Below are 23,711 nucleotides of genomic sequence, written 5' to 3'. Positions count from 1 at the left end.
GTTTCCTAAATGCTTGGAAGTTCTTACAAAGGGAGGATAAGGCTGTACTTGAATGGTTTTTGTGATGATTAGCATGAAGAGAAAGAGAAACATGTCAGATTCAGTACAGGACCTGTTAAGTGTTACATTCTCTGATGTTTCATAGGAAGACAGATTGTAACATCTGCAGTAAGGCGGGACTGGAATCAGCTCCAGCTAATCTCTTTTCAGGTTCCCCATGTAAAACAGGGAAGTCTCTCATACATCTTTTTTTTTTTTTTTTAATGGAATCTTACTCCTAAATCACAAACAGAAAGTACAAGGGTGAGATATGTATTACAAAATGGTCCCCTGTTTCCTTCTACTTCTGTTAAGTACTTTTTTTTTGGTAAAATTCCTATTCCTGGAAAAGCAGAAATTATGAGATTCACTTAAATCACCCTTGAATTTTTTAACAAACCTTTAAAATGTTAGGCTGTTCCTTCAGGTTGACTTTGGGATAAAAAACAACACAGTGAAGCTCGTTTTTCCCTTGCAAATAGTGTCTTTGAATTCATAACATTGCTTCTTAATTATGTTCACTGTTCTTTTTTTCTTCTCTTCCTTTTTACTTTGATTTCTTTTTTTCTCTTTTTTTTCCTGCATACATAAACAGAGGGTTCACTATGGGCCACCTACTCAGTCTCTGCCCTTTTTTCTCTATGTGGTCAGAAATGTTTAATTCAAAAAAAATTATAATACAGCTGGAAAGCCCCACACCTACCAGATGGCCTTTCATTAGTGCCTGAAAGGACAAGGCATTGCGTGTCACTTTTTAGACAGCCAGGCGAGTCTCCTCCAAACACTACTGCAGCCTGATTAACAAGGGAAACTAATGATCAGAGGGAGGCAGTCCCTGGGGATAGACTAAAATTAGGGGCGTCCATCTGGGTAGACAAAGGCCTGGTGTAGATAAATCTACAAAAGCATGAAAATGAGCTTGCTCACCAGGCTTCAACATTAGAGCTGGGAACCATCCCATAATGCTTGAAGGATAATTTCAGAATGGATAACAATAAATATTACTTTACACAATGGGGAGTAATCTTCCCAAACTCATTATCCCACAGTGATGACTCTAGCTAAAAATGTATCCTGTCACTGAATAGATCAGAGCACTACAATCAGGCAGTAAGTAGGCTGTGTAATTCATTATCCAGTCCGTCAAGCAGGCAGTTTTAATAATTATGCCTGGACAACAGGTCCATAGACCCAGTCTGTTGCAGAAGAACCTGGCTGTGTGGTTACACTGGCTGTTAAGAGGCATCCACCATTACCTCCCTGCCCCTGGGAACTTTGGCAGCACCATAGATGGCTATGACTCTCGGCCACTAGATGTCGCTGTCTGAGGGAAAACGTCGGGATGACCGCCTGCCTACAGCGGTGATAACGTTATTGGATTCTTACTCCTGGAGAGCCGACGTGGCCTAGGTTCTCACCTTAGGGTTCAGCCTTCCTCCTTGGAAACATCTGTGGCCAGGGGCAGTGAAGTGAGAGGAGTTCCCGTGGTAATTTCTTGAACATCTTCTCCACTGTGTCCTTGCCAAATGTGTAAAAATGTAAAAGAACAAGAGAGAAATATGCAAGGCTAAAGGATACGAATAATTCAGAAGTAAATTACATTCAAGGGCAACACACCCATCATTTCAAGAAATGGTGAATGGCAGATAAATGCGTGCATGGCCTCTTGGCAGCGGCTCGAAAGCCTCCTGCACCCGACATTTCCCCCAGCAGTGTCCACAAACTCCATGTCTGGGATTTGGGGCTAAAAGATGGAAACATAGGGTGATACCTACTTTTGTGCAATGTGAGGTCTCATTCCTGCCTTTCTTGGCCTTGTCTTTGTAGGCAAGGAGAATTACTTTCATAGTACCTCAAGAGGTTTGATAAAGTTTAAGTAATAGTGATGATTGCAGTTTCACAGATGGTTGGCCACTTGCCAATTTCACAGTAAACTAGAAAAGCAATAAAGAAAATCTAGTTGTTCTTAAAATGACTAGTTTTCTAAATGAAATTACTAAAGAGGGAAGAAATGGGCTAATCACTGGAATAATCAAAACAGTCTCATTATGGGACTCCCTGCGAGCTTTGGTTTGAATTCTCTGATGTCGTTTTTGGGGCACTGAATAGGATTTTAAAAGCTAAATAGGTCATACATGCATATAAATGGTTGAGTGAATCACATAAGTGCTTCATGGGCCCCATGATTCTGCCTATCAGGCTGCATTTTAATTAAAAGGAAAATTGTCAGGAATAGAGGACAACTTCATGCGAGGAGCGTTGTGTCCTAGTTGAACACTGAGACTTCACTTGGCATTCAATTTTCAATTCATAATTATGCCCTCCAAACAACTGTGACATTCATTTTCACTTCAGTCACAAGCTTAGACACAGAACTTGAGAGCCAGCGAGAATATTGGTGATCACTCCGTTCAGAATCTCAAGTCATGTTACGACACCTAAGGGTGGAGATAATCTAGCTGAAGAAAAGACATTTAGCCTGGAGAAGCTATAGCCGTGTTCATCACTGGCACGATCCTGTAGGTAACAACAATGTGCAGTACTTCCATTCAGGAGGCTGCTTTGTGATCACCGGAGACCTGGATCAGAGATCAGTGCAAATCCTTCCCATTAACACGCCGGGCAGCTTGTTTGGCAGCTTGGATAAATAATTCTTAGGATTCCTACTTCCAACCAACTCTGAAAGTGGGGTCCCAAAGGGAAAAGAAAGGAAAAGCACCCAGTACATACCCAAGCTTGACTGTCTGCCTTTGCATTGAATCCATCCAGGCGAATACACAGATGGGAAATTCTCCCTCTGCAACTCCTATTCAGCACACAAGTGTAAGAGGGTTCCTTGGGACTGACTTTGCCTGTGAGTGAGACTCCCAAAACCATCTGCAACAGCTGTGTCAGAGTTGAGAGCTCACTGCTTCCATAGGGGGATTTCTTATTCCCAGACACCCACTAGCCACCACTGTCTAATCTCCAAAGACCTGTGGCAGGTCAGTGTCACTAGTGAGGCCACCACCCTTGGGAAGACAGCTACCTGCACTGAGTAGAGACCTAACTTGACTTGGAGGTGGAGGAGCTGCTATTTCCCTCCTTATTGGCACAATATAAACCACTCAGTCCAGTGGCCCCTGGGATGCAAAGATGTAGGGAAATAAAAGCTATTGAACAAGAAATCATGGTAATTGGAGATTCAAAAATTTTTGAAGCAAAATTTGCCCCTGCCTGTCCTGAGGCACCAGAGTCTCTTTAGAACACTCAGAGCTCTGTAGGGCCACCACCCTCTACTCCTGGGTTAACAAGGTGAAAACACCCCTCTGCTATTTCTTCTGTGGTCTATTGAATGGAATGCTTCTGTTCATAACGCAGTCTCCTTTCCTTGCTTCTCGACATTGTAAAGGAAGACTTTTATGTACTAATGCAAGTTTTATTATTTACATTATCATGAAAAAGTAGAATTTCTTTTTTAGAATGAGGTGCATGCTAAATCAATACAGTCGTGTCTGACTCTTTGTGCCCCTGGGGAACTGTAGCCTGCCACGTTCCTCTGTTCATGGGATTCTCCAGGCAAGAATACTGGAGTGGGTTGCCCTGCCCTACTCCAGGGGATCGACCTGACCCAGGAATCAAACCCACATCTCTTAAGTCTCCTGCTTTGGCAGGTGGGTTCTTTACCACTAACACCACCTGGGAAGCCCTTCTTGTTCAGGGTACAATGTAATTCCCATCTACTTCTAATGTGATTGTGCCAGTATCTGGGTTTTGGCCTCACCACAGTGTCCACACCTCTTACTATCTACTCAGCTTGGTCTTTCTGCTTCACTAATTCATTCTTGCAGAGCATTCCTTCTTTGAGCATTTCAGGAAAATAGTTTTCTTCACTTTAGCATTCAATTGTATTTGATCTTTTGCCTTCAAAATTATTTAAGAAAAGGACAAAACTACACAGCAGGAATGATAGTATCTCAGATACTGTCTTGGCTGTATGCACATTTGATTTCTAAAAAATAGAATAGAATTGGATTTTTTTATCACACTGCATAGTCATTAAATGAAAATATTCTGGGTCCTAAATAACAGTGATTTTAAAATCAAATCATGGTTTTTTTAAATTAAAGATTATTATCTTTTTCTAACATCCTTACCTGTCAACACCATACGTCAAGATTCCCACATTAGTAAAACACTGTGAAATGCTTTACTGCTGGTGGAGTTGGTTCATACAATCCATCCTGCAGAGTCAGTCTTATTCTCTTCAATTGGGATTATTAGCTACTTTAATGCATTCTCACTAGCAGCATTTAAAAAAAAATTTTTTTTACACTCTTCTTTTATTCATAATGTTCTCAAGGTAACAGCCTTGAGAGGAAGTTATGACCAAGTAGATAATGTGGAGATAATAATGTATCACAAATAATGCATTGCTATCCTGATTACAAGGAACTAAAAGCTTTTTTTTTTTTCTTACATACTTTATCCTTAAAGAACAGAGTAATAAATAAAAGTATTAATGTTGGAGATGATATATAAAAAAATAAGGCAATAAATTCAGGTCCCCTGAATCTAACTAAGTGAAAGTTTCAGTTAAAGTCAGATGTTTCGCGCCAGCCCAGGTTTTGCCCTTGACTGACCCACTTGCAGTAAATGGACAGCTGTAGACAGGATTTTTGATAGACGCAGTTCATCTCACATGTTCAGACAATGTGGCAAAGCAGGTGCCAGCAAAACTGTGCCTACAAGGAGGCCAACTCAAGACATGGTAAGAGAATCTAAATTAAATGAAGTAATCTAGGTCACCTTCTATGAGTCCAGGGTTGCTCCAGATAAAGCTCCTATTTGAACTCACCAGAGGGGATTCCAAAACCTCCACGTTCCACATGGGAACTCCAGACCACCTTTCAGCCACTTGCTTTAAGATTATGTCCTGTTACGAGCTTGAGATGGTGGTTTTCTCCAGGAAAGGAAATTTGAAAATCCTTTCTCCTCCTTTGCAACTCGATCTAGTCTACTTTTACATTAAAGGGATGTATTCCTCTTCGTGTTCCTTGCTTGAACATCTTATTCCAGCTGTGAATCTCCACCAAAGCTGTGAATTCAGCCCTCCAAGATTTCTCTGGGAAGCCCAAGGGCAGCTAATAATAAGACCAAAGACATTGATTTTGTCCAGCATCCCATGGCATATGTGGTTCAGAATGAGACAATGCCTGAGAACAAAGTAGTTACAATACATTCTTTCTTCCTGGATACAACTAGAGCTGTGCTTAGGACAGGGTTCCCCTGAATGCCTTTTAAAGTTAGACAAATGAAAGCCCCCAAACAGGTGAAATCCAGCTTTTTTATTTGCATCTGTAAGGGAAGCCCTGTTGCTCCCTTTATAAAATCAATCCCTGGTCCTCTGTTATTGACAATGGATGGAGACTGTCCCAATACTTGGGGAATAATGTTGAAGCTACAGTAATTAGTGCAATATCTTCAAGGGGAAGATGAAGCTCACTGATAAGTGTCATATCTCAAGGTCTCTTAAGAAAATCAGAAAAGGGTTCAAGTTCATCCTGCCTTTGAGGAGCTACTCACAAGCATCCGGTAAACAGAAGCACGTGGGGAAGAATGAAGTGACTCTGTAGCCAAATAGAGAATGGATTGCATTGTAATGATGAAATTGGTGAGCCTAAGAAACCAGTGCCAACCACATTCATGACTCTCCTTTGATATGGACATGGGTGACAGGCAGATTCACCCTGTGTAATCCCAACAGCAACACTGGTCTGAAGAAAAGAATAAACAAAACCAGAAGAAATACTAGCTCACCCTGGAGGTGGAAAGGGGGTGAGATCAGGGGCAATGCCCTTGACTTCTCCTCCAAAGGCCTCATCCTACCTGCCAAGGCAGCAGGCCCCCCACGTCTCCCAGGGGGGCATCTTATCTGTACCCCTCCTGCCCCTCCTCTCCAGAGACCTGACACAGCCCACCATGCCCTTCTTCCTGAAATGCTTCTCTCACTTTAAGTTTGCGGACCACACTAGCCTGGCATCCCCGCAGCTCACAGGCCACTCTTTTTTGGTGTCTTTCACTGAATCCTCCTTCTCGTCCACAAAGCCTTTTCTTGGAGCTGCCCACGGCTCTGCCTTTAGCTTGCTTCTCCTTTTTATCTGCACTCACTCACATGGCTTTAAACACCAGCTTCAAGCTAAAAACTCACTTTTGCAGCCCTACCCCAGATCTCTTCTTCCCTGCTCCATGCCTCCACATGGGCATCCACTGAGCCTCTTGTGAACGATTAACAACAACATGGAGTCACTTATGTCACAGGATCTAGAATGAATCCAGGAGGCCATTAGGGATATGAAACTTATATCTACTTTGGATGCAACAGAAACTTTTGACTTGGCCTTCCTAAGCCCTCTGGAACTTTTTTTTTTTTTTTAATTTACTCTTTAGAAATCACAGCTTAGCAACCAGTCTGCTTCCAAGTGACTGAGTGCCTGCACCAATCATAGTTCTGTAAAAATAACCTGTGTAGTGTCTCTGGAACGTCTTTGTCAGTTGCCTTTATAAACCCCACGATTTCCTATTTTTCTCAGAACAAATTTGAGTTACTTTTCAAATAAGTGCCTCCTGAATTTCAATTCTTAAGGCAGCAAACAAACTCTTTTTCTTATTTTCAGCCTTCATCATTTCTTGGTTGACACTCTCCAATCTAACTTGTCCACAACAGAACTCTTAGTTTTCCCAAATATGCTTCTCCTCCAGTCTTGTGCATCTCATTAGCCCATCATCTCCCCAGTTACTCAAACCAAACACCCCAGAGACAGCCTCGATTTTGTTCTTTCACCACATTCGCGACCACCCTACCGGGAAATCTTGTCAAATCCTATGACTTGTGTTCTGAATCTGACCCCTCAACACAGCTACTCCTGCCGCCCCAGTCCAAGCACCCTCCCTCTCTAGCCTCTGCTGAGGAGACTGCCATCCAAGTGCTCTCCCATCTCTCTCTATAACCCTCTTAAAGAAATCTTTTAGAAATGTAAATTACAGGCTGTCCCTGGCGGTCCAGTGGTTAAGAATCTGCCTTCCAATGCATGGCATGCAAGTTTGATCCCTAGTCTGGGAATTAAGATCCCACTTGCTGCAGGACAACTGCTAAGCCCACGAGCTCTAGAGCCAGTGCACACAACTAGAGAGAAGCCACACTGAAAGATCACATGTGCCAGCTAAGACTCAGTGCAGCCAAATCTTTTTAAAATGTAAATTACCTCCTGTTATTTCTCTGCATAAATCCCTCTATTCTCTCCCATTAGCTGTTAGAATAAAACTCAACTGCCTTGCATAGTTCTCAAGACTCACCAGACCTGGATCCTGCCAAGCTTTACAAGCGCTGTTTTCCTACTCCCATCACTCACCACACCCTGTCTCTTTCTCCAATTGACCAAGCCTATTCCTACCGCGAGGCCCTCATGTCCATCTGTTGGATGTGCTTGTCCTTAAGATTTCCCCTCATATGCTGTCTCCCTGAAGGGCCTGCCTTGATCATCCTCACCCCAGTCTTATCCTTCTATTATCCTGGTTTAGTTTCTCATCACACCTCTTGCTATTTAACATCTTGTTGTACTTGTATTACCATATTCTCTCCTGAAGTATAAACTCTGTAAGGCTAGAAAGAATATTAGGTAGTTGTTCTTGTTTGAGGCAAACGTAAACGGGCTCTGAGCAGGTTAGTGTTGTTCAGTCACCAAGTCGTATATGACACTTTGCAACAGTATGCCAGGCTCTCCCGTCCTTCACCATCTCCTGGATTTACTGGCTTCCCTGGTGGCTCAGAGGTTAAAGAGTCTGCCTCCAATGCAGGAGACCCGGGTTCCATCCCTTAGTTGGGAAGAAGATCCCTGGAGAAGGAAATGGCAACCCACTCCAGTACTCTTGCCTGGAGAATCCCACGGACGGAAGAGCCTGGTAGGTTACAGTCCACAGGGTCGCAAAGAGTCGGACAGGACTGAGCGAATTCACTTTCACGTCCATTAGGTCGGTGATGCCATCCAACCATCTCGTCCTCTGTCATCTCCTTCTCCTGCCTCCAATCTTTCCCAGCACCAGGGTCTTTTCCGGTGAGTCGGCTCTTCACATCAGGTGAGCAGATTAAGGAGGAAGAAATTCATTGGGAAGGTTTCTAATTCTCTGAGGCAGAATTTTAATAGCATTTATGCTCCTGGTATGACCTTTGTAAACAAAACCTGACTTACAATCACTGGGAAGAATTTTTTTTTTTAAACGAGAAATACTGTTTTCAAAAGTATTCAACCCCTTCACAGATACATAGGAAAGTGAATGAGTGATTTGGACTGTGGATCCATGATCATTTATCCAAGTCTGGACAAAAAGAAAACAGCCTTCAGGGAAGTGGTAAAAATTCCTGTGTGAAAATATGAAGTTAGACAACAATGGTGATGAACACTGTCTCTTAGAGAAATGATTCAGCTAGAACATTAACTCAAAAAAAGAAAAAGAAAAAATTATTTATCTTGGGCCTGGTGGCAATGAACTCAAATATTTGTTTAATAAAACATGAACTAACCTTTGATATTATAGGGGAAGAAAAACTTTTCCTTGACTCCCTTGGGTCCCTGGCTGAGTCTGAAAGTTAAACTGATGAAGACATGGTAACAAGAGAAAAGAATAGAAGTTTATTTAACGTAAGTTTTACGTGACATGGGAGACTTCCTCAAGAAATGAAGAATTAAAGAAATGGTTAAACCTGAGTGTTTTCAGGCTAGATTAGGCCAAGAGTGGACAGTTGTAGAGAATTATGGTAGGACAAAGGAGGTATGAGCTACATGTAATAAGCTGGGGAAACTTACTAAGTCCCATTTATTTGGACTTTTCACTCTCCATCTTAGAGATGAGCATGTTTCTGTCCCCGGGGTGTGAGGAGGGCACGTCTCACAGGAGGGAGAAGCACAGGGGGAGGTCAGACAGACTCTCCTGCTTCCGGACTTTATCTCATACACCTTCAGCTTAAAATACTCAACATATCAACGTGCATGTTCTGGGGTAGCAAGTTCTGAACCCTGTCAATATTAAACTTGCAACTTAGTTTTGAATTTAAAAAATGTAAAATTTTACTGAAATAGCTAGGAGTTTTCTTGAACATAATATGAAATATCCTTATTGAATAGCTCTTTCAGATTCCCTTGACACTCAGCACAGTATACCTTCTGGAAACAACAATGTCTGAAACATGCATGTTCTTTCAAGACCAGTCATTACACTCCTGCCATAGACAGTTTGATATCCATTAGGCTGGGCCTGAATCTTTCTCTCAGTGACAAAGTCTGAAGAAAAAAAGCTCAGAGAAACAAGATTTTCTAGTTATAGGAACTGAATTTGACTACCTTTTAGCAGTATGGAGGAAAAGTAGTTGAGGGTTTGTCAGCTGGATTTTCATTATGAAATAAACACACCCTCCTATTGAAAAACAAGGTTCTGAAAAAAATAAAAATTCTAAAAAGTGAATTTTAAAAAGCACTTTCATTACTTTTGTGATTCCTTAGTGTTAGCCCCAGAGACTCTGACTTCATGCCAGGAAACAATGATCTTCCAGAAGAAAAATAAAAGTAACAAGTCTCAAGTGAACCAGTGCCTGCGTGCCTGCTGAGTAGCCTCAGTCGTATCCAAGTCTTTGCAGCAATCTGAGCAGTAGCCCGCCAGGCTCCTCTGTCCATGGGATTCTCCAGGCAAGAATACTGGAGTGGGTTGCCATGCCCTCCTCCAGGGGATCTTCATGATTCTGGGATCCAACCCCCGTCTCTTTCATCTCCAGCATTGGCAGGCTGGTTCTTTACCACTAGTGCCACCTGGGAAGACCCATGTGAACCAGGAATGCGTGGAAATAAATAACAGACAAAACTTTCAAAATTTCTAATGTCCTTCATAATTTCCCCACATTCTGATGTTAGAGTCTTTCAGAAACTTTCAAAATTAGATTATCAAAATGATGCCTTACTGTCATCTAACAGATGGGTTCTGAACAGCTCAGAAGGAGTGAAATTCACAGAACATGCTAAACACTTCATGTTAGTCGATGATTCCAGGCTTTTCCTCCCCAAATATTTTTCCAGAGAGCCTCACAAGGGGCCAAGTTGGCTGAAGGTCATTTTGATTCCTCTCCCTCCTTCAAGCCACCCCTGACAGTTTCTAGAGACCAGGGAAATGCAGGCGGTCCATAGTCAAGAGCTGATGATAATTTATTTCCACATCCTCTTCTGCCTCCTGAAAGAATAAGAAACACTTGATATTGCATGGTAAGACATTGGCTATTGCAATTTACTCTGGGAAAAAAAATGGATATGGATGCACATTACAGTCAATCTCATTCTTTAAGAGTTAGTTTCAATATTAGAAAAAACATGACCCAGGAATCGAGGAGAAGGAAAGCCAGTATCATTATCATGCTGAAAAGTCAAAAAGAAACTGGACTTATAAACAATGTGAAACGAAATAATAGTGGAAGTTTGGAATTAAATTCTAAAACACCTGAGATACCAAGTGAATTTCTTCCCATCATAAACATGGAGATCCTCTAAAAGAAACAGTCATAGAAATAAGAACTAAAGAGAAATTTTCAAGGCTGTGAATAATAGCAGAAATGAGTATCTTTAGAAAAACTGGGACATAAGGAGCTTTCCTTTCTTTGCTGCATTGCAGGAAGTTGAGCATGAAAAACCTCTGTTGGGAATGAAGACAGGATGAGCTATGCTGCTCCCAGTGCTTTGCCTCCCTGACCCTTCCACGCAGCAGAGACTGCAGAGAGAGGCAGAAGAACAGCCTCTGGGAGCTGCCCTTGAATCCAAGCAACCAATGAGTCTTAGCCTGGAGATCAGCTTAGGCACCAACAGACACTGCTCAGTGTTGACTTGGAGGCCTAGGTCTAGGGGACGAACTGGTGCTGTGGTGGGTTAAATAGTGGTCCCTCCAAAAGATGTGTGTGCGCTGTCACTTGAGTTACATCTGACTATTTGTGACCCTGTGGACCATAGCCCGCCAGGCTTCTCTGTCCATGGGATTCTCCAGGCAAGAATACTGGAGTGGGTTGCCATCCCCTCCTCCAGGGGATCTTCCCGATCCAGGGATAGAACTTGTTCTTGTCTCTTACATCTCTTGCATTGGCAGGTGGGTTCTTTACCCCTAGCGCCACCTGGGAAGCCCTCTGAAAGATACAGCCAACCAGAACCTGGGAATGTGATCTGATTTGAGAAAAGGGTCTTTGCAGATATAATTAAAGATCTTGAGAGAAAATCATCTTGGATTACCTGGGGAGGCCCTTAATCCAGTGACAAATGTCCTTATAAGAGACAGAAGAGAAGACAGAGAGAGAAACAGAGGAGAAGACCATGGGAAAAGGGAGCCATCAACTGGAGATATGTAGCCTGGGTTATATTTGTAAATATGGCAGGAAAGTTCCTAGAAGTAAAGGTCTAAATTCATATTTGGGAGGGTTGCTCTTCCAGCGTTACAAATTACAGCCAATAGCTGCATGTTATAATTTGTAGGGGAGGAAAAATATCTTTTTTCTCTATGCTTCTAAGTTTTCTTCAGGGACCCCTATTACGAAAGACAGATTAACAAGAGAAAAACAGACAAATTTATCGAAGTTTTACATGATACGGGAACCTTTATAAGAAAATGAAGACCCAGAAACTGGTTCAACCAGAGTGTTTCTATGCTGGGTTTGCTGAAGAGTGGAGGGCAGCTCTCGCAGGAGGGTTTTATGACTCACTTCAGGGGAAAATCAGAAAGCCTTTCCTGCACCTGCCATTCCTCAAATTCCTCCAACTTGAAATACTCAGTACACCGAGGTGCCATATTTTGGGGGTAGCATGTTCTAAACACCATCAGATTCTTGGGATGCTTGCTCTCCAGGCCAGGATTTTTCACTCAGTCACTAAGCATAAACTGACCATGATCTTCTGCAGGATGAGTTTCTGCCCCCTAGAGGTGTTTAAGGACCACTGTCAATGTGGACCCTAATTTTGATTGTTTGTTTTGCCTTTATCAACTCTGTGGATGTGAATCTCTCAAGTTAAATCCAGAGTAGAAGGTATCTAATTTTTTTAAAGTCCATAAATTACAAATCTATTGGCTAACTAAGTGTTCTATTTCAAATACTTCTTGACCTATTACAAGGTTAGATTTCTTTGGCCTGTGTATTATGGTTAGGTATGTCAGGCATGGTTGGCTGACCTCTGTATTACTTTCTGGAGACATAAACTTTTCTTTAGCTTTCAGTCCCATGGGTGTTAGTTCTAGAAGGTCTTGTAGGTCTTCGTAGATCCATTCAACTTCAACTTAAATGAACAGAGATCATTCTGTCGTTTTTGAGATTGCAATCCAAGTACTGCATTTCAGACTCTTTTGTTTACTGAGGCCTACTCCATTTATTCTAAGGGAGTCTTCCCCACAGTAGTAGATATAATGGTCATCTGAATTAAATTCACCCATTCCAGTCCATTTTAGTTCGATGATTCCTAAAATGTCAATGTTCACTCTTGTCATCTCCTGTTTGACCACTTCCAATTTGCCTTGATTCGTGGACCTAACATTCCAGGTTCCTATAAAATATTGCTCTTTATAGTATCAGACTTTACTTCCATCACCAGTCACATCCACAACTGGGTGTTGTTGTTGCTTTGGCTCCATCTCTTCATTCTTTCTGGAGTTATTTCTCCATTGATCTCCAGTAGCATATTGGGCACCTACTGACCTGGGAAGTTCATCTTTCAGTGTCCTATGTTTTTGGCTTTTTATACTGTTCATGGGGTTCTCAAGGCAAGAATGCTGACATGGTTTGCCATTCTCTTCTCCAATGGGTCCATTTTGTCAGAACTCTCTGCCATGACCCATCCATCTTGGGTGGCCCTACCTGGCGTGGCTCATAGTTTCATTGAATTAGACAAGGCTGTGGTCCATGTGATCAGTTTGATTAGTTTTCTGTGATTGTGGTTTTCTTTCTGTCTGCCCTCAGATGGATAAGGATAAGAGGCTTATGGAAGCTTCCTGATGGGAGAGACTGACTGAGGGGGAAACTGGGTCTTATTCTGATGGGTGGGGCCATGCTCAGTAAATCTTTAATCCAGTTTTCTGTTGATGGACAGAATTATGTTCCCTCCCTGTTGTTTGACCTGAGGCCAAACTGTGGTGGAGGTAATGAAGATAATGGTGACCTCCTTCAAAAGGTCCCAGGCATACACTGTCACACTCAGTGGCCCCGACCCTGCAGCAGGCCACCACTGACCCACGCCTCCACCAGAGACTTCTGGACACTCCTGGGCAAGTCTGGCTCAGTCTCTTGTGGGGTCACTGCTCCTTTCTCTTGGGTCCTGGTGCACACAAGACTGTTTGTGCCCTCCAAGAGTCTGTTTCCCCAGTCCTGTGTAACTTCTGGTGGGTCTGTGGTGGGGTTAATGGCGACCTCCTCCAAAAGGGCTTATGTCATACCCGGGTCTGCTGCACCCAGAGCCCTTGCCCCTGTGGCAGGACACTGCTGACCCATACCTCCACAGGAGACACTCAAACACAGTTCTGGCTCAGTCTCTGTGGCCTTTTCATTATAAGGGAATGGAATGCAAAAGTAGAAAGTCAAGAGATACCTAGAGTAACAGTCAAATTAGGCCTTGGAGTACAAAACGAAGCAGGTCAAAAGCTAACAGAGTTTTGCCAAGAGAGCACACTGGTCATAGCAAACACCCTCTTCCAACAACACAAGAGACGATTCTACACATGAACATCACCAGATGGTCAATACCGAAATCAGGTTGATTATATTCTTTGCAGCCAAAGATGGAGAAGCTCTATATAGTCAGCAAAAAACAAGACTGGGAGCTGACTGAGGTTCAGATCATGAACTCCTTATTGCCAAATTCAGACTGAAATTGAAGAAAGTAGGGAAAACCACTAGATCATTCAGGTATGACCTAAATCAAATCCCTTAGAATTATACAGTGGGAGTGACAAATAGATTTAAGGGATTAGCTCTAATAGAGTGCCTGAAGAACTGTAGAAAGAGGTTCGTGGCATTGTACAAGAGGCAATGATTAAGACCATCCCCAAGAAAAATAAATGCAAAAAAGCAAAATGGTTGTCTGAGGAAGCCTTACAAATAGCTGAGAAAAGAAGAGAAGCTAAATGCAAAGGAGAAAAGGAAAGATATACCCATTTGAATGCAGAGTTCCAAAGAATAGCAAGGACAGATAAGAAAGTCTTCCTCAGTGATCAATGCAAAGAAATAGAGGAAAACAACAGAATGGGAAAGACTAGAGAGCTCTTCAAGAAAATTAGAGATACCAAGGGAATATTTCATGCAATGATGGGCTCAATAAAGGACAGAAATGGTATGGACCTAACAGAAGCAGAAGATATTAAGAAGAGGTGGTAAGATATACAAAAGAATTATACTGAAAAGATCTTCATAACCCAGATTACCATGATGGTATGATCACCCACCTAGAGCCAGACATCCTGAAATGCGAAATCAAGTGGGCCTTAGAAAGCATCACTACATACAAAGCTAGTGGAGGTGATGGAATTCCAGTTGAGCTATTTCAAATCCTAAAAGATGATGCTGTGAAAGTGCTGCAATCAATATGCCAGCAAATTTGGAAAACTCAGCAGTGGCCACAGGACTGGAAAAGGTTAGTTTTCATTCCAAACCCAAAGAAAGGCAACGTCAAAAAATGCTCAAACTATGGCACAATGGCACTCATCTCACACGCTGGCAAAGTAATGCTCAAAAAATTCTCCAAGCCAGGCTTCAGTAATACGTGAACTGTGAACTTCCAGATATTCAAGCTGGATTTAGAAAAGGCAGAGGAACCAGAGATCAAATTGCCAACATCCGTTGGATGATCAAAGTAACAAGAGAGTTCCAGAAAAACATCAACTTTTTCTTTATTGACTATGCCAAAATCTTTGACTGTGTGGATCACAATAAACTGTGGCAAATTCTGAAAGAGATGGGAATACCAGACCACCTGACCTGCCTCCTGAGACATCTGTGTGCAGGTCAAGAAGCAACAGTTAGAACTGGACATGGAACAACAGACTGGTTCAAATTGGGAAAGGAGTACGTCAAGGCTGTATATTGTCACCCCGCTTATTTAACTTATATGCAGAGTACATCATGCAAAATGTCGGGCTGGATGCAGCACAAGCTGGAATCAAGACTGCTGGGAGAAATATCAATAACCTCAGATATGCAGATAACACCACTGTTATGGAAGAAAGCGAAGAGGAATTAAAGAGCCTCTTGATAAAAGTAAAAGAGGAGAATGTAAAAGTTGGCTTAAAATTCAACATTCGGAAAACTAAGATCATGGCATCTGTTCCCATCACTTCATGGCAAATAGATGGGGAAACAATGAAAACAGTGACAGACTTTATTTCCTTAGACTCCAAAATCACTGCAGATGGTGACTGCAGCCATGAAATTAAAAGACACTTGCTCCTTGGGAGAAAAGTTATGACCAACCTAGACAACATATTAAAAAGCAGAGACATCACTTTGCTGACAAAGGCCCATCTCTTGAAAGCTATGGTTTTTCCAGTAATCATGTACGGATGTGACAGTTGGACCATAAAGTAAGCTGATCGCTGAAGAATTGATGCTTTTTGAGCTTTGGTATTGGAGAAGACTCTTGAGAGTCCCTTGGACTGCAAGGAGATCAAACCAGTCAATCCGAAAGGAAATCAGTCCTGAATATTCATTGGAAGGACTGATGCTGAAGGTGAAACTCCAATACTTTGGCCACCTGATGGGAAGAAGTGACTCATTGGAAAAGATGCTGATGCTGGGAAAGATTGAAGGCGGGAGGAGAAGGAGACGACATAGGATGAAATTGTTGGATGCATCACCGACTTCATGGATATGAGTTTGAGTAAGCTCTGGGAGTTGGTGATGGACAGGGAAGCCTCCATGGGGTTGCAAAGAGTCGGACATGACTGAGTGACTGAACTGAACTGAGAACTTAAACCATGATAGCACTTCTACTGAGATTCAAGATGAGAAGAAATAGATTGGTCCATTGAGCTAAAATGCCATGTGATTTGGTTCTCCTCCTTTTAGTTTATGTTTAATACCTCTTTGGGACTAGCACAGCACACTTCCCACTTACATATTCAGAACCCAGCAGTCTCTTAGATATAGGTGATGGGGCTTCCTCATCACAAACTAGAGTAACCTTAAATTGTACTTCCCTGCTTTTCTCGTGTTGTAGGCCCATGGACTGTGATCACTTTTGCAAGGTATCTGAGGTAAATAGAAGTGGTTGTTGAAGTACAAGCATTCAACTTGGGGATGTGTCCGGGTACCCCAGCTATCTGAGACCACCTTAAAGACAATGCATACCAACACCTCAGTCCACCATAGACCCACTAAAATCCATCCCTCTATTAGGCCCGGTCAGTAGAGAGTCAAACAAAGAAACCATGTTTTTGTTTTTTTTTTTAACTGAATCCACCTTTCGGGCACTGCCATTAGTCTGCATTGAAGATTATTAATAAGTCTATAGTAATTCAGTGCTGTGTAGATGGTATGGATGGATGTGGTTCGTTATACCGCACACACCCTCTCCATTACAACCCACGGGAGAACTTTCCTCTGATCTCGGTAACAAGAAAAGCTGTGTGCTTTTGAGCACCTGTTTATGTTTGGATGTCCCAGGCAGGATACAGTGAATCTTGTAATGGATCAAATTCCTCTGCTAAACTGGCTCTGGGGGGTTAGAATAAACTTTGAAGTCTCTATCTAACATGTTTGTAGGACTCGTAGGCATGCATCTTCTGAACTAACCTAACACATGGCTTCATCTCACTTTCCGACCCTTATGTTCCCCAGCAGTTTTTCATTTACTTCACCCTGTTATATTGTATGTAGTTTCATAATCCACTTGAGACCATTTTAGGAACAGAGTGGGAGTGGAGGAAGAGAGAGAGAAAGGAAAAGAAGGAAGGTAGGAAGGCAGACAGACTGACTCAAAATTCTAGACCAATTTACATCTTGTTTATTTGTTCAGTTAAGTCAACCCTACAAGCTAAGCTCTCCATGGTGTGAACTATAACTTACTTTTACATACTCAAACTTATGGCTTCCAATAAATAAGTAATTGTGGATAAAACTGCTGTCACAACAGTGTGAATATACCTAATGCTACTGAATTTTTCACTTGAAAATGGTTAAAATGATAAATTTTATGTTATGTGTATTATGTATATTTTTCCACAATAAAAAAATTTGTAAAGTTATCCTTTAAGATCAAAAAATTCTGTAGCTCTACTGAAACTTAAGCTTCTATTTACCTTTGTCATATACCTCTCACCCAGCTAGAGTCTAGAACAATAGAATGGAAATATCTGGGATTTCCCTGGCGGTTCAGTGGTTGGGAGTCCACCTGGCAGTGCAGGCACATGGGTTCGATTCCAGATCCAGGAGGATTCCATATGCCACAGGGCAGCTGGGCAAGGGCACCAAAATTACTGAAGCCCATGATCTCTAGAGCCCATTCTCCACAGCAAGAGAAGCCACCGCAATGAGAAGTACATGCCCAGCAACTAAAGAAAGCCTGCACTCAGCAATGAATATCCAGGAGAGCCATAAATAAATAAATAATTTTTAAAATACAAATATCTGTGATTGATATATGGTTCTTCAGTAGAACTCCCTGAACATACAAGTAGACTTCACACTTTGGCAAATGGTTATGAGTGTGATTTGGGATTCCTGAAGTTTCTGGGAGTAAGCTATTCCCCCATCATGTGTGGCCTCTGAAATCCCTACCATTCCTTTGGGTTAAGCCCATACTGAAAGTCAGATATCTTCTGCTAAAAGAGAAATCTTTTCTGCATACATAATTTTTTAAAGCTATTTAGCCAAGAGTATGACTCTGGGGAAGGGAACTGCAAGACAGGTGAGCTGGGGCTGAGCTGAAGTTAAGAGAAATGGAGATAGTATGTCAAACAGGGAACATTCCAGAGCATGGCAAGCTTGTGAGGTCTGGTGAGAGGAAGAGTCCACACACCATCATGGAAATCAGCAAGGTATTGAGAGAGTAACAGGCAGGAAGGCCAGGGGTCTCCAAGTGGAGGAAATAGGCTGCAAGTGTCAGACATTGTTTTATCTCTAAGTGGCAGGAGGAAAGAAACTACTAGTGTTATATTTTTTCCCCTTCTCTATACAAATTTAAAAAGAGGTTTTTCTTAAAGTTCTGTGTTGCCATAATGACACTGGTTCCACCTGAACTTAACTTTTCTCAAACCTTGAGCTAACCAACGTGTTTTTCTTATGGAAATGTTTGTCTTAAGCTATGTTCATGAACTACGTTTTACTCTCAGTTCAGTTCAGTCACTCAGTCGTGTCTGAGTCTTTGCGACCCCATGAATCACAGCACGCCAGGCCTCCCTGTCCATCACCAACTCCCGGAGTTCACCCAAACTCATGTCCATTGAGTCGGTGATGTCATCCAACCATCTCATTCTCTGTCATCCCCTTCTTCTCCTGCCCCCCCCCAATCCCTCCCAGCATTAGAGTCTTTTCCAGTGAGTCAACTCTTCGCATGAGGTGGCCAAAGTATTGGAGTTTCAGCTTTAGCATCAGTCCTTCCAATGAACACCCAGGACTGACCTCCTTTAGAATGGACTAATTAGATCTCCTTGCAGTCCAAGGGACTTTCAAGAGTCTTCTCCAGCACCACAGTTCAAAAGCATCAATTCTTCGGTGATCAGCTTTCTTCACAGTCCAGCTCTCACATCCATACATGACCACTGGAAAAACCATAGCCTTGACTAGATAGACCTTGGTTGGCGAAGTAATGTCTCTGCTTTTTAATATGGTATCTAGGTTGGTCATAACTTTCCTTCCAAGGAGTAAGCGTCTTTGAATTTCATGGCTGCAATCAGCATCCACAGTGATTTTGGAGCCCAGAAAAATAAAGTCTGACACTGTTTCCACTGTTTCTCCATCTATTTCCCGTGAAGTGATGGGACCAGATGTTTTACCCTAGACTCTGTCTTTCTTCAGGCCAGAATACTGGAGTGGGTAGCCATCCCCTTCTCCAGGTGATCTTCCCAACCCAGGGATCGAACCCAGGTCTCCCACATTGCAGGCAGATTCTTTACCAGCTGAGCCACAAGGGAAGCCCAAGAATACTGGAGTGGGTAGACTATCCTTTCTCCAGTGGAGATATTCCAGACCCTAGATAGCATATTAAAAAGCAGATACTTTACTTTGCCAACAAAGGTCCATCTAGTCAAGGCTATGGTTTTCCCAGTGGTCATGTATGGACATGCGATTTGGACTGTAAAGAAAGCTGAGCCCTGAAGAACTGATGCTTTTGAACTGTGGTATTGGAGAAAACTCTTGAGAGTCCCTTGGAGTGCAAGGAGATCCAACCAGTCCATCCTAAAGGAGATCAGTCCTGGGTGTTCATTGGAAGGACTGATGTTGAAGCTGAAACTCCAATACTTTGGCCACTTGATGCGAAGAGCTGACTCATTTGAAAAGACCCTGATGCTGGGAAAGTTTGAGGGCAGGCGGAGAAGGGGACAACAGAGGATGATACTGTTGGATGACATCACCAACTCAATGGACATGAGTTTGGGTGGACTCCAGGAGTTGGTGATGGACAGGGAGGCCTGACGTGCTGTGATTCATGGGATCGCAAAAAGTCGGACACGACTGAGCGACTGAACTGAACTGAAATGTCTTTCTTCAAGTTCGTTCCACCATAGACTCAGAACTGACTTGACAAACCTGTTTGTTTTACTCATACATTGTTCTCCTAATCTATGTTAATGAAACTAACTGGAAACCTGCCTTTCTTCAAGATTCATGGCAATCGCTTTATAGCCCAGGATGACTCGCCAGGTGCCATATGTTATCTCAAAATGCATGTTGTGGGTGAGGGGCCTGGTGCCATTCTCTGAGTTTTGAGAAATTTACTTTCTCTAATTAGCAGACTACTAGTAACTATATAACATCCAGCTAAAGACTAATGGTGGGGGCATACTTTCTGCCCCGTCCTGATGTCTATGTCAGCAGTTTTCTCTCTTTTATACTTTAATAAAACTTGATTACACAAAATGTCTGAGCGATTAAGCCTCACCACTGGCCCCAGATTGAATTCTTCTTCTCCGGAGGCCAAGAATCATGCCTTCTTTTGTGGTTCAGCAATAACCTTTCTGGTGGAAAGGGACATCTCAAAAGGGAGGAGAAGAGGTGCAGAAATTCTGGAAGGTTTTTATCATAAAGACAGAGCTGCTTTCTTCTCAGAGTAGCCTAGAATTGTAGGATTCAGAGCAAGAAGGAATCTCAAATATCATTTAATCCCACATCTTTCTCTCATAATTGTAAAAGCAGAGATACATCAAGGTACTCTTGGCTGCATAATCAAGAGAAAATTCAGACCCACAAACTAGTACCACCTCTAGTGTAGCCTTCCGACTTGTTCATATTGAGAAGGCAATTTTTATTTCCTAATTTCTGCCCAATTATTTGATTCTAGCAGCTGGGACACCAATGATTTCTCTGAGTAATAGATTGCTTAATGGTTGTAAATGCTTATGATGATAGCGGGGAATTTGCCTTGCAAATGCAAGCAGGTGAAAATCCTACACTGACTCGGGAATAACGTGCTAATCTTTCCCCAACGAAGGTGGATGATTTGTTTACATCTTAGAAAATACTTGGCAGCCTTTGCTGCCATTTTGCCAAGAAAAATCTCCTTCCAACGCTATTTCCACTTGGGCATTCATCATCCCAACCCCACAGGCTAAAAATATCAAGGCATCGTGGCAGGGAGTTGAGAAGGGAAGCGGGGGAAAGCCTTCCTTGCTGTGTATGCCACCGTCTCATGAGTGCAGCTCTGTCTTGCGGGGTCCAAAAGTGGTTTAAGCCACTTTGCCGAACAACTCCTTCTCCCAGCTGCCATGACCACTCACTGATCCTTCCTCTCATTGATCCTTCCCTCTCATTAATCCTCTTCTGTGTTTTCTTCTTTACTGCCTTTTGAAAGCCCTCTGTGTTTTTTTATAACTGTCTGGTTCATTATCACTTGACAGAGCTATCCTTCTCCCTTTTCTGTTTCCATGTTTCGGAAACACCTTAACTGTTTACCAGTGAATCACGCACACTCCATCTTTATTTAAAGATGATTCACTATCTTTACAGATTCTGAAAACCACATCCTGTGTAATCAGAAACATGAGTGCATTAGTGAGTGTCTCCACCCTAACTTCCTCCAAAGAACCAAGGTTGCAGGTGGGTAATAGTATTATACTCACATGGGCTTCCGAGGTGGCCTAGTGATAAAGAACAAGTCTGCCAATGCAGGAGACATTAAGAGTTGCAGGTTTGATCCCTGGGTCAGGAAGATGCCCTGGAGGAAGGCATGGCAACCCACTCCAGTATTATTGTCTGGAGAATACCATGGACAAAAGAGCTTGGTGGGCTACGGTCCATAGGGTTGCAAAGAGTCAGACACGACTGAAGTGACTTAGCATGCACATACTCACAATTGCTATAAACTTCTTCAGTTATAAATATTTACATGGCACTTACTATGTTCCAGGCAATATCTTCAATGTTCTTCAATTTTTAACTCATTTAATCCTCATAACAACCCTACAAGGTAGATAGTACCTTCATCCCCATTTTTCAGAGGAAATGTTAGATAACTCTTTGATAAACTTGGCTAGTAAAACTTACACAGTTTGGTCCCAAACTCTGTTCTGGTACCCTCTGCCATCTCCACACCCACACAGACTTGGTGAAAATGATGCCTCTTCCTGTCCAGCGACACCAGCTCTGACCACATTTTTCACATTAGACCCAATTGCCTTCGGGGCAATGAGATGGAAAACAGACATGGAAAGGAAGTCTGCAGATGGGCTGCTCTCTGTGTAGGTTGAATGGCTGCTACCAGGCCCATTCTGAGGGGGGACAATGGTGCTTTCCTCCTTCTATCCCAGGGCCCAATGGTCCCTCTTTTTTTCCTTTCTCATGGGCCTATTTGTAGCCATCTTCAGCACCAGTCCCCTCAGGCTCTGAGTTCGAGGGTGCTGTGCTCAGCCGTGTCCAACTCTTTGTGACCCCATGGACTGGCTTGCCAGGCTCCTCTGCCTATGCGATTCTCGAACAAGAATACTGGAGTGGACTGCAATTTCCTTCTCCAGGAGCTCTTCCCGACCCAGGGATCATACCCATGTCTCCTTCATCGCCTGCATTGCAAGTGGATTCTTTGCCACTGCACAACCTGGGAATCACTGATACATATATTCCCTCTTTTTTTGGATTTCCTTCCCATTTAGGTCACCACAGAGCATTGATTAGAGTTCCCTGAGCTATACAGTATGTTCTCATTAGTCATCTATTTTATACACAGTAGTTCATATGTGTGTGTGTGTGTGAGTCCCAATCTCCCAGTTCGTCCCACCCTCTTCTTCTATTCTTGGTGTCCGTATGTTTCTTCTCTGTGTCTGTGTCTCTATTTCTGCTTTGCAAATAAGTTTGCCTGTACCGTTTTTCTAGATTCCACATATCTGCATTAACACACAGTATTTGTTTTTCTCTTTCTGACCCACTTCACTCTTGTATGACAGTCTCTAGGTACATCCATGCCTCTGCAAATGACACAATCTTCTTCCTTTTTTATGGCTGAGTTATATTTCACCATATATGTGTACCACATCTTTATCCAGTCCTCTGTTGATGGACGCTTAGGTTGCTTCCATGTCCTGGTTTGTTATAAATACCACTACAATGAACATTGGGGTGCATGGTGGTGGAAATGTAAACTGATACAGCCACTGTGGAGAATAGTATGGAGGTTCCTTACAAAACTAAAAATACAGCCACCATGCTGCTGTTGCTGCTGCTAAGTCGCTTCAGTCGTGTCCAACTCTGTGCGACCCCATAGATGGCAGCCGACCAGGCTCCGCCATCCCTAGGATTCTCCAGGCAAGAACACTGGAGTGGGTTGCCATTTCCTTCTCCAATGTGTGAAAGTGAAAAGAGAAATGACCCAGCAATCCCACTCCTGGGCATATGCCTGGAGAAAATCATAGTTCCAAAAGATAAAAGGCAGGTAATTTTCATCTTTACTGTAGAGAGAGGGAAAAAGAGACATCCAAAGACCCCACGGCTTGACAGAGCTCTCTCGGCCAGTGAATGGAGGAGCTGCAGTCCACGGCCACCAGGCATTGCCACTGGTCTACTGTGGGAGTCACACAGCCCCTCCCACACCTGACCTGTCTCACGGTGTCTGCCCCTGTGTTCCAGGACTGAGAAGAATGCACCAGCTCCTCCCCTAGATTCACAATTCCCACTGGCTGCCTGCTGTGAGACACCCACTGCAAGAGTAACACAAGGTAAGTGGAGTCTGGACAATGGCCTCAGAATGATATTGAAAATGCACTTCTTCCCTTTTCTGTGTCATTGGCAACACACAGTGCCTTGAAGCACCATGACAAAAAGATCCAGGAAATAGTGTTCCCAGTCAGCTCAGTTCAGTCACTCAGTTGTGTCCGACTCTTTGCGACCCCATGGACTATAGCATGTCAGGCTTCCCTGTCCATCACCAACTCCCAGAGCTTACTCAAATTCTTGCCACTTGAGTCCGTGATGTCATCCTACTGTCTCATCT

The 23,711-nt window shown here is 42.8% G+C and overlaps 1 protein-coding gene across 1 annotated transcript in view; it reads left to right on the top strand.

The window, feature by feature from the left end:
* Positions 1-23,436, top strand: part of SLC35F1 (solute carrier family 35 member F1) — a 467,864-nt gene extending 444,428 nt beyond the window's left edge. Inside the window, exon 8 of the mRNA XM_088840587.1 lies at positions 23,348-23,436. Coding sequence (XP_088696713.1) covers positions 23,348-23,353 — 6 coding nt within the window. The 3' untranslated portion in view covers positions 23,354-23,436. The remainder of the gene's footprint in view (positions 1-23,347) is intronic.
* Positions 23,437-23,711: the final 275 nt, after the last annotated feature.

The sequence above is a fragment of the Moschus berezovskii genome, chromosome 10 (genome assembly GCF_049115385.1).
Source record: "Moschus berezovskii isolate FMDL1 chromosome 10, NW_MosBer_1.0, whole genome shotgun sequence".
Classification (NCBI taxonomy): Eukaryota; Metazoa; Chordata; class Mammalia; order Artiodactyla; family Moschidae; genus Moschus; species Moschus berezovskii.
Note: the sequence above shows the minus strand (reverse complement) of the source record. Positions and strands in the feature narration are given on the sequence as shown.